General features: G+C 38.2%; 1 protein-coding gene across 9 annotated transcripts in view; it reads left to right on the plus strand.

The window, feature by feature from the left end:
- Window positions 1-17,706, plus strand: part of NOSTRIN (nitric oxide synthase trafficking) — a 54,294-nt gene that overhangs the window by 19,507 nt on the left and 17,081 nt on the right. For 7 of the 9 annotated variants that reach the window (XM_019656620.1, XM_019656612.1, XM_019656613.1 and 4 more), the window contains 6 exons: window positions 2,799-2,882; window positions 5,879-5,941; window positions 6,141-6,222; window positions 8,469-8,531; window positions 11,046-11,144; window positions 16,541-16,666. In XM_019656620.1, the coding sequence (XP_019512165.1) occupies window positions 2,799-2,882; window positions 5,879-5,941; window positions 6,141-6,222; window positions 8,469-8,531; window positions 11,046-11,144; window positions 16,541-16,666 (517 nt within the window). The remainder of the gene's footprint in view (window positions 1-2,798; window positions 2,883-5,878; window positions 5,942-6,140; window positions 6,223-8,468; window positions 8,532-11,045; window positions 11,145-16,540; window positions 16,667-17,706) is intronic. The other 2 variants (XM_019656615.1, XM_019656618.1) reach the window with 2 other exon arrangements.

A 17,706-nucleotide genomic window follows, 5' to 3' on the forward strand; every position in this document is an offset into this window, starting at 1 on the left:
TGTATGTCAACTATAATTATATATACATATAGTCACGGGACATGGAGTAGAGAGTGGGAATGGAGTCAATGGAATTGTAATAGATAAGCATGATATCGGGGGTGGGAGGGCAGTAGATGGGGAGGGGGATTTCTGTGCGAAGGGTGAAAAGGATAACTATTGCATTGTTCTGTACACCTGAAACTAACAATAAATAAATAAATAAATAAATAAAAATTAAAAATAAAAGTGAAACTGAATTCTGAGGAAAAGGCTGTGCCTGGCAGCAATAACCTTTCCTGTCAGAAGCCATTCTGAATTGTTCTGGAGCTGATAGATGAGCAAACTGTGGATTCCCCCCATCTCTCCCCCTTCCCCCGCCCCCTCCTCCTCAACACAACACACATACACCTTGCTACCTCTATATATTCAGGGTGTTCTGAATGTTTAGAGATCCTTTTGGATATGTAATAATAATCATAGTAGAAAAAATAACATTTACTAAGAACTTGTGTGATGCCTAGCTCTGAGCTGAGCACTGCAAATATTTCATGTTCTGTGTGCTGCTTTCAAGAAAGAATGGGATGCTGGGAAGGAAAGTCCTAACAAGTTATCTGGTTAGCTAGCAATGGACTAAGAAAGGGTTTATGTGTCTAGCTATTCCAAGTACTAAAAAGTTGTGTACTCTGACATCAGGGCTGAGTATAGCTCAACCTTGTGGGAATACATCTAAATAGTTGCAGTTTAAAGCCTTCAAAAGTGGTAAAGTGAGAATAGATTTATACAGAGATCAGTTAAAAATTCTAACCAACACCTGATGGAAAATTCATTCATTCAATCGTTCAAGATGTACATACCAAGCACCTATTATGTGCCCAGCACTATTCTAGGCCTAGAGATATAGCAATGAACAAATTCTTGATGCTCACAGAGCTTACATTTGAGGAGGATTCATAGAAGCACACTGAAAAAAATATATGATGCAAGATAGTGATAAGTTCTAAGTCATAAATAAACCTGTGAGGGGATAGTGACAAGGATGCTCTTTTAGATCAGGTAACCTCTGAGGTGGTGATGTTTGAACAAGACCTGTTCGTTTACATGAAGAAGAATGCCTTATGGTTCTGTAGCAGAAGGAGTAGCCAGCAGAGGCCACAGCAAGTGCAAAGGCCCTGAGGCAGGATGGTATTTGGCCTCTAAGTAGGAGTACAGCGATCAAGGGAATGACTTGTAGGAGAGGAAATGGGAGAGGGACCCAGAGGTCAGATCATGCAGGTCAATAGCAATCATTCCAGTCTTTGAGCCCCTCCTATGCTTGGGTCATTACATTTTAATCATCATAAAACCCCCTGAAGTAGGTTTAATTACTCCCTTTTAATGTTGCCTGAAACCACCCCCACTGAATGGCAGAAGTCTTTTGGGATTCTAGAGCATCCAAGTTCACCATGGGTGGTGGTCTCTCCCAGCTTGCTGCTGACCAGCACGCTCTCTCTCTTTCCATCAATCAGAACATATTCTTAGAACAGAGACATCTACTTTAAAATGCAATAAGATATTTATTTAACAGCTTCATTATTTTAAAATACTTGCCTTAACATTTCCTCATACTTGGACAAGATCTGATACCAAATGTGTTGTTTTCTGTGCCTCGGTTTTAACATGCATCCTATGTTTGTCTTCTTTCTTTCAAAAAGTAGTAAAAATACATTAGATCACAAGTGTACTAACAGGAAAAAAATAAGTAGAAATTTAGTAGTAGATCAATAGTCCATGATCTCTGGATTCCATTTTACAAAAGAGAGCTGTCTGTCCCTGTTTAGTCCATAACACTGAGTCTAACTTTCGTTAAAAATGCAGATATGAAGCTAGTTACTGGAGAGTTCTGGGATCGTTTCACAAATGAAATGAAGTCACAAATATTTCTAAAGATATTTTATAATAAAAATAGAATTAAAAGACTGAAAAATATTCAACAGAAACTCTCTAGTCTGTATTTAGATGGAAAACAATATAAATTGAACTTAATTTTCTACACTTAATTACTTAATTATTGGAAATTTATTTTCTAAATCTGGCGCTGCCACCTCAGTCCCTTCTCATTAGAAACCTACTGCTTGGTTAACTGTAATAATTTATTATTTATTATTTTATTGCCAGCTATTGTAACCTAGAGCTAATCTGATAGTATTAATGTCCCAGGATATGTAGGAACGTTTTCTGCTCCCTACTAATTAGATTAGTTGCTAGGGCTGTCGTAACAAGGTACCACAGACTGGGTGGAATAAACAACAGAAATGATTGTCTCATAGTTACGGAGGCTGGAAGTCGGAGATGAAGATGTTGGCCAGGTTGATTCCATCTGAGGGCAAAGACAGAGAACCTGCTCCATGCCTCTCTCCTAGCTTCTAGTGGTTTGCTGGCAATCTTCAGCATCCCTTTACTTATAGATGCATTATCCCAATCTCTGCCTTCATCTTGGTGTTCTCCCTGTGTCTATCTCTATGTCTAAATTTCCCCTTTTTATAAGAACACAGCCATATTGGGTTCAGACCCACCCTGACAACCACATCTTAACTTGGTCGCCTGCAAAGACCCTATTTGCAAAAAGAGCTACATACACAGACTCTAGGGGTTAGGACTTCAACATCTTCAGGGGTTGGGGTTACGCCTAAGGAAAAGAGGATTCTTATAGTAAACAGTCTCTTCTTTATGTAGGCATTGATTGTATTGTCAGCCTGAGTCCTCCTTCCTGTGTGTGTGGCTGGGAGGGGGTTGTTTGATTTCTGGCTAGTGCATCCTGACAATCTCTTTGCTAACAGAGCAAACTTGGAGTTTAACTATGCCAAAGGACTTCAGAAACTGGCAATCAAGCTGACCAAAGCACTACAGAGCACAAAGAAAAAGTAAGTATATGAAGAGGTAGGCAAAATAATTCTTAAAAATAATAAAAACTGATGTGTTCAATTCCAGCTTCCTCTTACAAATGTATCAGGCATATAATGTCAAATATGACTTCCTGTCCTTGGGCACTTAGTGCGTGCCACACATTGTGTTAAATGCTTTTATATTGGGTTGTCGGAAAAGTCATGACGCATTTTTGCAATGAAAAGCATAGAAAAAATATGTCATGACCTTTCCGACAGCCCAATAGATGCTCTGATTTAACCTTCACAACCCTTGAGAAGTCTTATTAATGTCCTTTTTACAGACAAAGTCTTGAGGCTTGGAGAGTCTAAGACACTTGCCACAATCACATAGATAATGAGTTGTAGATCTGGATTCATTCCATGTCTTTATGCCTCCTGAGCCCATGTTCATAATAGGCCTCAGTGGTGATAGTTCACTTGGGAAGCAGTGTTGTTAAGTTGGAAGGTCTTGGAGTCAAGAAATGGGAATCCTGCTTTATCTCAACTCTATGACCTTCAACAAGTAAACCAGGGGTGACTGGTTAGCTCAGCTGGTTAGAGCGTGGTGCTAATAACACCAAGATTACTGGTTAATACCCCCATGAGACACTGTGAACTGTGCCCTCCTTAAAAGAGTCAACTATGCCATTGTAGTTGTAGCATGAAAGCAATGTGTAACCAATGACAATGGCTGTTCCCCAATAAAATTGAAAACAACACACACACACACACACACACACACACACACACACACACACACACAAGTAACCCAGCCTCTCTGTGCCTTGATTTCCTCCACTGTTAGATGAAGGAATGATTTGAGCTCCATTGTGTGTACGCCTGTGTGTGTGTGCGGAGAGGAGAGGTGTATATTAAATGAGAAAATGTATGTAAAGAGATTAGCATACTGGGTGCTAAAAAAATGTTGGTTCACACTTTTCTCAGTACATTTCAGAATAAAGTTAATTCCTTCTTTGAGGGGGAGGGAAGAAAGCTATTGGTATAAAAATGATCCATTGGTCAGAATTTATTATAAAGATTCTGGACTAATGCTTGCGTATGTCACCCTAAACTGACAGTGTGTTGCAAAGGCCTCTTTTGGTGGTGAAAGAGAGAGGAACAGAAGAAAGGAAGCCTTCCTCCTTAGGCTATTCCCTTTAGGCTCCATTTATAACAGCAAATATTGACTATGAAATTGCTCTGACTTTTAGCTTGATTTTTAGGATACTATTTTAGTATACTACAAAGGAACCAGTAGATCACAATGGCTGAGTATAGACTTTATTTAGAATGCCCAGGGTTTGAATTCTAGCTCTACCACTTGCCAGGTAGGTGAATTAGGACAATTTATCTTACCTCTCAGTGTCTACTTAAAATGGAAATAAAACCTACCTCATAAAATTGCTGTGAGGATTAAATGAGATAATACAAGAAGGGTGTTTATTATCTGGGACAGAGCCAAAGCCCCATAAGTGTCGATTACAATTTTGATTATAATTGCCTCCTAAATAATGAGAGATGTAGGGGTGTGTCTTATTCTGTTGCAACCCTGGTGTCCAGCATGGTGCTCCCAGAGAGTTGGCACGTCCAGAATGTTTATTTAACCGAGATTAGCGCAATATTTAATAATAAATACTAAGTGAAATTTTACCTATACCAAAATCTGTGTTAGGTACTTAAATAATCCAAATTATTTCTATTTTAAAAGACTAATTAAGTGAGAGTCAGAGACATCAAATGATTCTTTCATGGTCACACATGGAAACGAAGGCAAGCATGTGGATTCAGACAGACCTCTCTGATGACAGTGCCCTTAGCTTCCTGCTCTAAAATCCAGATCCTCTGAGGGGGAAATGTCAGGTTCTCTTCCCAAAAGTGTGCCTGGCTTCACATTATTTAAAATTATTTAAATTATTAAAAATTAACTCAATTGAGTTTTAATTTTCATGCAATAATATGCACCTCCTTTAAGCACATGGTTTGATTGATTTTTGACATATGTATACACCATGTAGCCACTACCAAAATCTACACAGAGACATTTCATCACACAAGATTCCTTATGTCTGTTTGTAATCCTTCCTCCACCCAGTCACAAGCAACCACTGATCTGCTTCCTGTCAATATATAGACTCATTTGTCTCTTCTGGAATTTTCTAGAATTGGAAGCATGGTTTTTGTGCCTGGCTTTGAATATGCAGAAACCTTGGCATCTTTTGGTCTAGTTCTGTTCTCTGGCAGCGGGGTGTACCCTATGTCATTTGAAGGCAAAACCTCTGCACCATCCTGATTTCAGTAGGTACACCAATCTGCCTGTGCCCCCTTCCATCAAAGTCTACACAGGCCTCTGTCCTTCAGGTTGTTGATGCAATTAGGCTTATTGTTTTGACTTTTGAAGGCTGCTGTGAGCTATGCCCCTTCTGTGGGGAAAAAAAAAATGGCATCATACTTCCTAATCCTCTCTCTGTGCTGCTAGGGACAAGGCAGTGTCATCCTTTTGTTAAATTGAGACCATGAAATATCTGAACTGTTGTCACCAGGGAACAGGAGCCAGACCCCAACCCCAAGAGCAGCATGCAGGATGCGACCGGGGCTCTCAAATCCTGTCATTTCACCTCTCTGAGCCTTGGTTTACTATCTGTGAGCTGAGCAGCCTGGAAAGATTGTCCTTAAGGACCTCCTGCCTCTAGCATGCTGTCTCCTGCCTGTTCTAAATGCCTTCTCACCCTTGGCTACTGTGGTTCCCTGATTTTCTACAGACGTAAATTGGAAAATGTAAATCAAAATAAAAACTGACTGAAAATAAAGCCGTTTCTGTAATGACTATAGTGCAAATAACTATGTTGGCAGCATTTAATCCCATGGAGAAATTGAAATAAAATTAGGGATATGAGTGCAACTGCTGAATGGCATGAATCAGAGGTGATATTTTCTTTCCCAGACTTCACTGGGAAAATGACGCACCCTTGTGTCCCTCTTGTTTTTGCCTCCAGCTGTACCGTCAGTGCCTGGGCCTGGGTCTCAGAAGGCATGAAATCTGCAGCAGACCTTCATCAGTGAGTACTCCCACCCCAGCCTTGCTCCAACCCCAAAGGGAGCTGTGTATTTAAAGTGGGTGTGCTACAAATACTCCACTTCAAGCTTGCCCTGAGTAGATATGCCAAAATACACCATTTTCTTTCCCCCCAAAATAATTTGGAAAGTAGACATAAATTTTAATACTATACTTGTGTGTCTCTTATGTTTTATTTCCAGAAAACTTGGCAAAGCAATTGAGTTGGAAGCAATAAAACCAACTGATCAAGTCCTGAGTGTACACGAGAAGAAGAGAAAATCAGTGAGTCAAAATCCTTCTTTTCTCTGCTTGTTTAAACAAGATTTCTGTCTTTGGCCCAAGAAACAAAAGGTGATCTAAAAATTATACTACATTTCAGGAACTTATCATAAAAATAAAAACAAACCCAAAAAGTTATGTACAAAGATGTTTGGTAAAACATTATCGGTAATAGCGAAAGACCGGAAAATTCTTCATCATCCAAAAATAAATTATGATTAAATTCAAGCAATGGAATACTATGCAACCATTAAAAATCTTATTACAGAAAAATTTAATGACATGGGATTTTTTTTTTCACTATATAGTGTTAAATAAAAAAGCAGGATGAAAAAAATCCAACAATATGACCTCGATTTTGTAAAATAAATATGTGTGTATGGGCATAGAGAAAAATCCGGAAGAGCCTCCCCAGAATGTTAATAAGAACTACCTCTAGAACCTCTAGGTAGTAGAATTAGAGGTTATTATTATTATTTTTTGTATTCCCATTGCTTTTCAATGAATATTCTTTTTGTAAATGGAAAAATTATAAACACATTTTTAAAAAAGAAATGCTTTTCTATGCTTCTCAGCTTGGGATTAGGTAAAGGCAATAGTAGGTATAATCCTTAGATAGGCTTCAACCTGAAGAGAAATAATCAGTTCTTGCAAGGGCACCTGCTCCTCTGGCTTAGTATATTCTGTAGCCTTTTGTGTATCTTTCTTGCCAGAACAGTTTCGTTTGTGCTCCTTTTTTCTTTTTACTTGTGTGTCATACAGTCATTAAGCTCTTTAAAATATTTTTTAAGGCAACATAAAGCAGTGTTTAATAAATGCTGCTTAGCTCTGATATGGTGGGGCCACTATTTCAAGGCCAGGTGCAGGTAAGGAGCTCTGAAGCAGTAATAGGTGGTCCTTCAAGGGAAAGGGAGGTGGCGAAGGGGAATGTCACACGACCACAGCCAAATAAAGCAGGTCCTGAAGAGGGTAAGTGAGGAGGATGCGGGGATTTGTAAAAGTCCTGAAGAAAGAGAAAGGACACCAAAAAAATTTTATTCAAAGTCATTAAACTAAATCAAGAAATGGAATTATTTGTACAGACATACGTGTGTTTTTACCAGAATAGATGTTCTACTCAGGGCTAGGGTGCTGGGGGAAATTTACAGTAATTACTAGAAAACAATATAATTATCTGCCTTTGCAAACCAACTTAATAAAAACCAAACACAAATCTATATTTCATTAATTAATAAATGTTTTCCATATCACATTATAATATGATAATTACTAGCATTTCCTTAGTACTTACCATAAATTAGTCACAGTGCTGTGATCATTATCACAGTGTCTTAAATAATTAATGTTGTGATCTCCTCAAATTGCGGCTCCAGTTCATAATCTTCTTTTCAGTGTTGCCCCTCCCTGCTGCACCCCCCCACCACCCGACCCGCTATCAAAAGATAAAAGATTAGAATTTTTTTCAAAATAGTGAGTTTGTTCCACATTTCAGCCACATATATAGAATAAAAAATGGCATAGAGCATAAATTTTTTTCATTCTATTTGTTACAAGAAAGCATAAATTCTAAATTTAATCAGCTGGAAAAAATTAAAGTGTAATGTTGCTAGGTCTCAGAGTGGTTGAATAATGGCTGATCTGGGTGTCTGGAAAAAAGGTCAATGATCCAGGAAAACATAGGTTCAACCCTAACTTAAGTCTGACCTCCTTGGGGAGAAAGGGGGTTGCCTAGATTCAGTTTCATCATTACGATTACTGTCCCCTTGTCTGTTTAAAGTAGAAAAAAAACAGAATTAATTTTGATTAAGAATTCAGTCTCTTTGAAATTAAAACAACATCCACTTCAGGGGCAATGAGACACTTAGTAAAATCAGCATTGCTTAGACCGTTACTGATTCGCATGGTGGTAAAGTTTGGGCCACATGGAATGATGCTGAAGAGGAAGTGATGGGACCAGAAGTGATACCAAACCATGCAAGATCCTTCTCCACACAGATTGTCCATATTTATATTGTTTTTACATAGTTATATGTTAGAAATAACTATTTTACCAAATGCATTCAGGCTAACCTCTGTCAAGAGATTCTTAACGGGGAAAAGATAGTTTGGCTACTTTACTCAGGACATATGTCCTCTATAGGATTTTGAAATTTTTATGAATTGTGATAGTGATTGTGCTACAATTAATACCCAGCACTGTGACTCAACAAAAAGACAGAAAATATTTTTTTTCTTTTTTTTTTCAATAGCTTGATAATGAAGTTGAAAAGACGGCAAATCTTTGTATTAATAACTGGAATCAACAAATGAAGGCAAGTAATACAAATATCTTTTGTGTAAACTCAGTTTTTAGAATTGAATCTTTTTTGCTTTTGCACAAATGGGATAGGGTGTTTTAGTGTTAGTATTTCTAAGTTCTAACTGAAGGAAAATGCTTCCTTACCTGAGTTATCTTTCAACTCAAACAATAGGAGAGCAGGGCTCTAAATATGGTTATTTATACCCAACACTTACATTGAATTTATTGTGCGTCAAGTTCTGTATATTATATATTTAATCATCACAACCACCGGTGTGGTTTGTGACCTTGCATTGTCCCATGTTAAAGATAGGTGGGGAAACTAAGACACAGAGAGTGAATAATCTGCCTAAGGTTACAAAGCTGGTTAATGGCTGAACCAAGTCTTACAAGTCTGGGCTCCAGGGTTACTAGTTTAACCATTACACTACACTGACAGCCTCTCTGTGCAATTTGTAACTTAGAGCAAGTGACAAATACTGAGTTTTGGTTTTATCATTTATAGAAGAGCATTTGTGATCTCTATCTCACTAGTGGAGGAGCAAAGTGAGGGGTGGGTAGCGATATGTAAAGGGAAATGCATATATTGATTCCACAAGTATGTACAGTTCACTCCTTGTGCACCACACTGCATGTACTAAGACATGGTTCTTGTTTCCAAGTAATTTTAAATGTAGTTGATAGATAACATATGTGCAGGAAATAGTAAATTCTAAGGAGAGGAATTATGATCTGGTGTGAGAATTTAGAGCATATCATTATAGGTTCTTAAGTGGAGAGAATAACAGATGGAACCAATATATATGTACAGAAGATTATTCTAGAATAATCCAGTTGAGGAGGGATTCATTCTGAGTCGAATGGACTAGAGAAGGAATCTGCCAAGAAAACTCAAGGTTCCTCTTTGAAAGGAGTTGTACTCCAAAAGTTGAAATTCTCTTTTTTTCATCTCCAAAGTGTCAGTCCCTGAAGAGAACTTCCCCAGGTAGCTAGCCACTAGTGCCAAATAACCAGATATGCCCTTGGAAACAGGCAGCCCCATCTCAGTCAGCCCTCAATGTTGCCGCTGAAGCTTACGCTGAAACCAAAGAGTCCATGAGACTAAAGACATTAATAATAAATATTTGAGATAAATGACTTTCTATACCCCAAATAATAGTACTGATAAAAGTATGCTCAGGAGAATCACATTTATAATAGACGTTTAGAAGTCCCATACACAGTACCCAGTCATTTGTTTTTAGTTTTGCTCTTAATTTTACAAGCATTCTTAAACAGAATTTGTTTTTAAAAATCCATTCTCTAAATATTCAGTTTTCACAGGAAATTCAATATAATGGACCCAAAGAGAGAAACCATGCTTAGCAGCTGCAATTACTTTCAAAAACAAAAAGCATCTTTTATTATTTCCCAGTTTCTACCAATTGATTTTTCCAAATAAAATGATTTGATTTTTTATGAAGAGTGACACAGAAATTAGAGGATATAAATTTCTTGTGCTATAATTGTTTTCTCTCCAGTTACAATTCAAGGAGTTCAGCGCGTCAATAGGGAAGTACAGTCTGTTTTGGAGACACAGATGAAAAGCCTTAACGGAGCACAGCTCTTACCCCACACTCTCATTTATCTGTGGGCTTCTGACCAACTGCAGAAAAGGGTCTAGGAGCTTCTTGTTCTTGAATTTCCTTTTGTAGAGGCTTCATATATTTAGAGACATTCATAAGGCTTTTCCTCTGATTCCTAAGGAAAGAGAGACCTGAGCTTTTCTCTTCCTTTATCTGGTTTTACGTTTCTTGCAACCTTGAGGTGAAAAACCCAACAGCCTTTCAATCAGCCCAGTTTGAAATAGTCTGAATCCAACTCAAACCGAATTCTGTTTATTTTATCTCCAAAGCATCGTCTCCTGCCAACTTGGAATTTTGTAGGAAATGATTGCCTGAATCACAACTCACTCCGAGCTTTGATGAATCAACAGAGTAGGGGGGCTTTAAATGTTCCTTCATTCCCAACTCCCCCCACCCCACCCCCTTTCCACAAATGCAAGGCATGCCACCAGATGCCAGGCAAATGCCCAGACCTCAACCCTGGGCGTCAGGGATCATAGTTCCCCTTTGCTGTGAGTTTTAAGAGAGCTTCTTAAAACCACCTCAACTGTGCCCAAGGTTGATTTAAGATAATGACGCAGGCAGTCTTCCATGTTTGTCGCGATATTTTCCTTTTTGTGGTAAAGCCATTCCTTTCCATTATGTTAGCTAGAATAATATTTTGGAAACTTCAGTGATTTAGCAAAATGTACAACCCTCTTGAGTGTACCCAATATAATGAAAAAAATACACAGTCATTCTCAGGGCAAAATGTTAGCTGCTGTGAAAGGCAGATTTGGAAGTGAGGGCAGAAATGATGAACTGAAAATACACAATCGTTCAGGCTAGGACATGAACATTAACTTGTTCCAGAGCAGAGGGATTTTTCTCTTGATATTAGTTTCTGTTCTCTTTTGCTTTTTTTGTATGTGTTTTGACTCTAGGCCAAAAAGAAATTAATGGTGAGTACCAAGAAGCATGAAGCACTTTTCCATCTTGTAGAAAGCACCAAGCAAACCATGACTGAGAGGGAGAAGCAGAAGGTAACCTGTCATGGCCGGCTGGGTGCATGTGGCTTGGAGACAGATGGGCTCCCTGCCCTTTGCTATGAGCATGAGAACTGGCTGATTACCGTCTTGTGTGGGGTCTCTGCAGAGCCATAGTGCAGCAGAGCAGGAGAAGGGCTTCTAAACTATTCCTGGTCCACATATATTTTTAAAAGGTATTTATTGACAGGTGACAAATTCATGAGACTAGTGGTGTCCACATTTTTTGATAGGGGACCCTATTAAACATCTCTCAGCTCACACCCCAAATAAGTTTTATATATATATATATATATATAGTATATGTGTGTAAAATATATGTCATCTATATACATATATGTATATATATACACATATATCTATTATATAGTATGTAGTACTTTATACATTATATCAATATGTTACGAACATTATAAAACACAAAAAAGTAGAAATGTTTGAAGGATGAGATAAAGGTGAAATAATATTTTAAATGATTACCTAAACACCATAATCATTTACATAATCATTAAGTGACAAGTCCAGGCAAAATACATACTTGGGGCAAGGCTCAGCCTTAACTGTAGTAAATATAAACTCGTATTTCTAATAGTCTTCTCAATAATTTTACATTTTTTGGTCACCATCTCGTCAGATCTCACTAGACCATCCCAGTTTTTACCTTTTCACCTGGATGATGCCATACTCAGAACTGAAGCAGGAGAAGGCTTCAGCTCTGACGTTTTCTTGTGGTTTCCTTATGTTTACATTGTTAGTCCTAACGTCAAACTACAGCTTCTTGGCAGAAATCTTTTTAAGAGATTTGTGCATTTTGTGCATATTAACCTAGTTAAAGCTACATAATAAATATGTAAATCCTCATGACCCAGACATATGCCAATGGCCACAGGTCCCCGGATGTTGAGAGTGAAGAACATGTGAGGGCTTATGTGAGCGTCTCATGTTGTAAAGTTCCTACTCATCCTCCAGGACACTTCAGAATCCACAACTGTCCATGCGTGGGCACCAATGCCAATTCATATATTAAATAAGAGTAAGCTTTAGGCAAAAATGAACCCAAGTAATATTCAAGTGCAAGCAGATCAAATTTTTTTCTGCCTAAACCCCAGTAAACTCTTGCAGCACACCTCTGGCCGGATGTACCACAGATTGGAAATCTTTGAAATCATTACTATCTTCTTCAAAAGATGGAATCCTTTTAAGGATATGCAGGCAGCACCACTACAACCCAAAATAGCCTTAAAGAAAAAAAATTGTTATTGCAAGTGATGCTACCATTTCATCTGAAGAAACTATTAGTTGAATAACGTAAATGCATTATTAGCAAGATTTTACAAGGCTATTATTTCTTCACATGTCAATCTTCACAGATTGAAGTGATCATAACAAGTATTCAATAATGAGACAGCTTCCGAGGAGGTGAAACCACAGTGTGTTAGAATGCTAAGCACCAGGACCTGTTCTAGGCATACGAAGCCCACATTAGAAGCTATTCTTTACGGATGGCAAGCAATAATGAAATAAAAAGCATGGGCAGCTAAGTGGTGAATTTCCTCTTCCTTCCCTCATTAGCAGCTTCCCTGGGAGGCTGAAGAGCCCACAGCCCTTCCCCACAGCCCTCCTCCAGCTGATCTTATAACCACAGCCCTTGGCTGTCATTACATCACACACCCCTACCATCTTCATTGCTTTATCTGCTAGCATTTTCTTTTTCTTTTTTTTTCTGTCCTAAAGCTAAACACCTACAGCAGCATTCATTTTCACATCTGACATAGAAGTGCCCATGATCTCCAGCCTGAACTGAGCTGCTTCTATGCTGCTCATCAAATCCTCCTGTTTTCCTGCTCAGCAGTCCTTGTTCTCACCAGAAGCTGATCTAAATCGCCATTCTCCTCACACCGCCATCCTCACCACCCACTCTCTGTAGATAATCTTGCCTCCTATCTCACAGAGGAAATAGAAGTCAGCACAGCCACCTGCCTATTAAAGCCATATGTGCAATGGAACAGGCCAGTTCTTCATTATGTGCTCCATTTCCCATCCCATCCTGCCTCTCACAGATTCTTCTCTTGACTATTTCTCTCTCCTGTGTCTTGGACATACCCGTCTCCAATGGTTCCTTTCCATCAGACTTCTCAACTCCCCCCTGTCTTGGGAGAGTAGGGAGGGTCAGGGAGATACCTTTCCGTGGCCCGATTCCTGTTCCTCTCCAGATATTATCATCTCTCCTTATTTTTTACAATAAGATTTATTGAAAGAGTTGTCTGTGCTCTGTCTCTACCACCTCATCTTCTATTCATGCCTCAAACCACCCTGAGCAAGCTTTCCCTACCATTCTACTAAGAGTGCTTTTGACACTGAAAACAATGTCTTCCTTATTGGTAATGCCAATACCCATAAGAACTCTCCAGTTCTTAACCTTATTTAACTTGGAAGCATTAAACATCATTGACTTCCCCCTTCCAGAAACAGCCTCTTCTTTTAACTCCAGCAACATCTTACTCTTTCAGTTTTCATTTCTGGCAATTTTTTCTTAAAATCCTTAATGGACATCCCTTCTTCTGCCTGACCTTTATATATTGCTGTTCTTGATTATTTTTCTCCTGGGTCCTATTCTGTTTTATTCAGCATGGTATCGTCAGTGTCCAACACAGTACCTCAATATCAGGTGCTCTCTATGTAACTGGTAATCAGATATACTCTCAAGGCATCAAGTAGCATATTTACACTGACAATGCCCAAATTTATATCTCCAGCCCAAACCAGTCTCCAAACTGCTTTCTGGCATATCAAATTCAATATCCAAAATTGGAACCATCACTTCCATGTATCAAAAATATTCTTTATTCTTATGTTTTCTATATATTTGAATATCACCATCCACTCTAGCCTCCCAATTCTAACTCTTAAACCAAATACTGTTTGAATTTATCTCCTTGTATTTATCTCCACTGCCGTTATTCTCTCCCAGGCCACCAGCATCTCTGCTTAGATTACTAATTGACAAATTGGTCTCTTGATTTTCAGGGTTGCTTTTTCCTATCTATTGTCCATACACAAGCCAAGATGACATCTCTGAAACTCAAATATGAGCATATTATTCTTCTTCAAAAGCCTTTAAAGGCTTCCCAGTGACCTCAGAATTGGTACAAACTCCTTTATGTGGCTCTTAAGACCCTAACCTCCCTGACTTGACCCTTGCCTAGTTTTCAGCATCACCTTTTACTATTCTCTCTCTCAAACTGTGTGTTCCCACCTCACCAAAAAATTTTTTGGTATCATGCTACATGCACCAATTCCCATTTTTCATTTTAGGTTTATTCACACAGGGATAATTTCTGTGAGCATCCACTATGTGCCAGGTCTCAGCTTAAATGTCATTTTAATTCCAAGCCTAGTTTAGGTGCCTCTCTTGTGCCCACATGATACCTGAATGCTTATATTATCCTGGGATCTATCACATGGGATAGTAATGTCCTGTATGGGTCTCTCACTAGAAAAAGAGCCCATTTAGTTCCATTTTCTATTTCCAGAGCCTAGTACATGACACACTGTGGCACTCACTAAATGATGACTGAATGAGATGTTTGTTCCAAGAGAAAGAAAAGAGGAAAGGAAAAGTATGCAATGTTTGATAAATTTTAGTAGTAAAGTTTTCTGAGAGGTTCCTTAAATAAGAATATAAGAGCCTACATCCTTCTTTTGTTTTGATTTTGGATTATTTGTTGTAAATTTGCTGAGTAGAAACTTCTGGACGATAGTTATATAGTGTAGGCTAATGAATGTGAGTGATCATCTCAAAAGTAACTTTGTTCTCATTGTTGGGGGTCTGAGCATTCTCAATAAGAATTTAAGGACAATGATTTTGCAAAGTATAGCCATGGCACACTTTCTGCCCTTTCATTAAATTGTTATCAGATTAAAATTCACAAGATCATGTTTCTATAGATGAATGTAGTTATGTAGTTCATTCCACTTGATAGACAAAACCAATTGTGTCCTGTGTAAGTCATACATCAGAGCCGAGGGACAGTTGAATGGCTCGCATATCAATTGGAATAATACAGTGAGTAGTGTTAATATTCAGAATTTTGGATGAATGTGCTTCATTACTGAAACATTAGTCAAAATGTCCTTAAACATAAAGAGGGTCATTCTGAAAAGCCTTTGTCTCTGTCCTTGAAACTCTAAACTACTTAAGTCAGAGGGATCCTTGGTGATCCTTCTGCTGTGGTTTGAGGACCATTTGCATCAAAATCATCTGAAGAGGCAGTGAAAATTCAGATTTTTTGATCCCACTACAGAACTACCAAATCAGTATTGCTACTTATGGGACCCTGAAAATCTGCAGTTTTACAAACACCCCAGGTCGTTCCTAGGCATATTAAAGCTTGAGAATCATTCACTTAATACAAATTCTTCCTTTCTCAGAGAAGTGAAATTACTTGTCTGAGCATTTTGAGAATCAATTTCAGCTACTCTGGTCCAGAGAGTTTTGTATTACTTAGATTTTCCAGAAGATTTCACAATCAGAATGGCCAATTTTGGTGACTGGCAAGAGAAGGCTCTTTATGAATGCGCAGATCACTGAGGAGCAGGACGAAAAGGAAAGTATCTGTTAATCTGCCCATAACTTGCAGTGAACGTCACTCAGCCTTTTCACCAGTAATAGTAATCATAATTGAGGGCTAGCCCAGGTGTCGGGCGGTGTGTATCACGCCTTACGTGTATCACCTGCTTGAATCCTCAAAGCAACCCAGTGAAATAGGAACATTGCCATCCCCATCACAGAGATGAGAAAACTGGCTCATGAAGGTTAAGTAATTCACCTCCAGTCAGAACAAGGGCTCTCATCCTGAAGTTTGATTTTTAAAGTTACACTGCAGAGTTTATATAGTGAAAGTGAGGTCAGGTTGTTAAACAGGATGATAGCCAGGTCTAATCCTAGCTCTAAAAATTATATAATTGCACAAATCTCTACCTGTGCTGGGAAGAAATGCTGGGGCTTAAAGGATTTACCAAATAAGATTGCAGGAGTCATTAGTAGATTACAGCGTTGAATTGAAGGTTCCTGATCTCTGCTCGCTTCTCCTCACCTCCTCTTTGTCCTCCTCTATGTGATGAACATGGGCACATCACGCCCTGTTTAAAGACTTCTAATTCCTCATATAAAAATGTGAAGGGATCATACTGAAAGACTCTTAGGTTTCCTTTCAGCTCTGACATTCCTTTTTTCTGAGAAAGATCTTTGATTTTGTCATCTGTAGCTACTCTATGACTTTAGCTGGGAGATGAGAAACATATCATTGGGATGCGTGTGATCCTTTATATGGAATTACAAAGGGCTTTCATAAATGTGTTAATGAATACGTGACACTGACATTTTACTTTAGCTCCTCAATAAACTGAAAAAATCAACTGAGAAGTTGGCAAAAGAAGATGAAAATTACTACCAAAAAAACATAGCTGGCTGTTCTACCAGACTGAAATGGGAAAACACACTAGAAAACTGCTACCAGGTAATCGTGCATTCATGTTTGTTTGTTTTTTCCTTCTTCCATTGAGCCTTGTGTGGCCTTGAAAATGGAGATCACATCTACAGTTATGTGACCTGATGATCTCTGCCCTTAGCTATAACCCTCACTCCTATTGTGACTTTAGACAAACCACGTTCCTTCTCATTGTTTTACTTTTTTTCATGGATACAATAACCAGTGAATATTTATTGTCATTGGCCAGAATTTCTGCTCCTAAATTCCCAATGATCACAATAGCACTCAGCTAATTTCAAAAAGCACTGTGAAAGTAAAGTGTAAATTAAGACAAGTATTAAATACTCAGAAATGAGTTTTAGTTCTGAGAACTGATTCAGTTCGTATTCACTTATGGAATTCCTTTGTATGTCAGGCATTGTATTGGGCACTGGTGATATATAGCAATGAATAAAGTACCATCTAACTCTTGGGATGTGCACAGTTTAGCAGCAAAGAAGATATATTAAGAAAGAATTGTGGCAAATCATCCAGTGAAAATCAAAAGATATGAACAACCAAATCACATAGGGAAAATCAAATCACCAATAAACATCTGAAAAGATGCTCACTTATTTGGCAAAAATTTAAAAGTGACGATATTAAGTGTTGTTTGGAAACAAAAATTCTTGAACCCCTCTAGAGAATAATTTGATGATATCTAATAAAACTGAAATGTATATATCCCCACAGCACAGCAGTTGCCCTTTTAGGCATATATCTCAAAGAAAATTTTATACCTGTATACCAAGCATAATGTATAAAAATGTTTATTTCAGAATTGTTTATAATTACATGGCAAGAAAAATTGTGTACAATATTCATACCTGTCAGTAGAGGAATTACTCTTAAAATGTGCTCAGATTTAGAAAGTGAATGCCTGTCATCTTTGCCTCATTTAACAATAGTGATCCCCTTACTTTGTATTGTCCTGTATCATGTATACTCAGTCTATACTAACAAGTCATTGACTCATGTATTACATTTATGTTCTATATCTTCTGTTGTTTACAAACTCAGGAATAAAT

The sequence above is a fragment of the Hipposideros armiger genome, unplaced genomic scaffold (assembly GCF_001890085.2).
Source record: "Hipposideros armiger isolate ML-2016 unplaced genomic scaffold, ASM189008v1 scaffold_263, whole genome shotgun sequence".
NCBI lineage: Eukaryota > Metazoa > Chordata > Mammalia > Chiroptera > Hipposideridae > Hipposideros > Hipposideros armiger.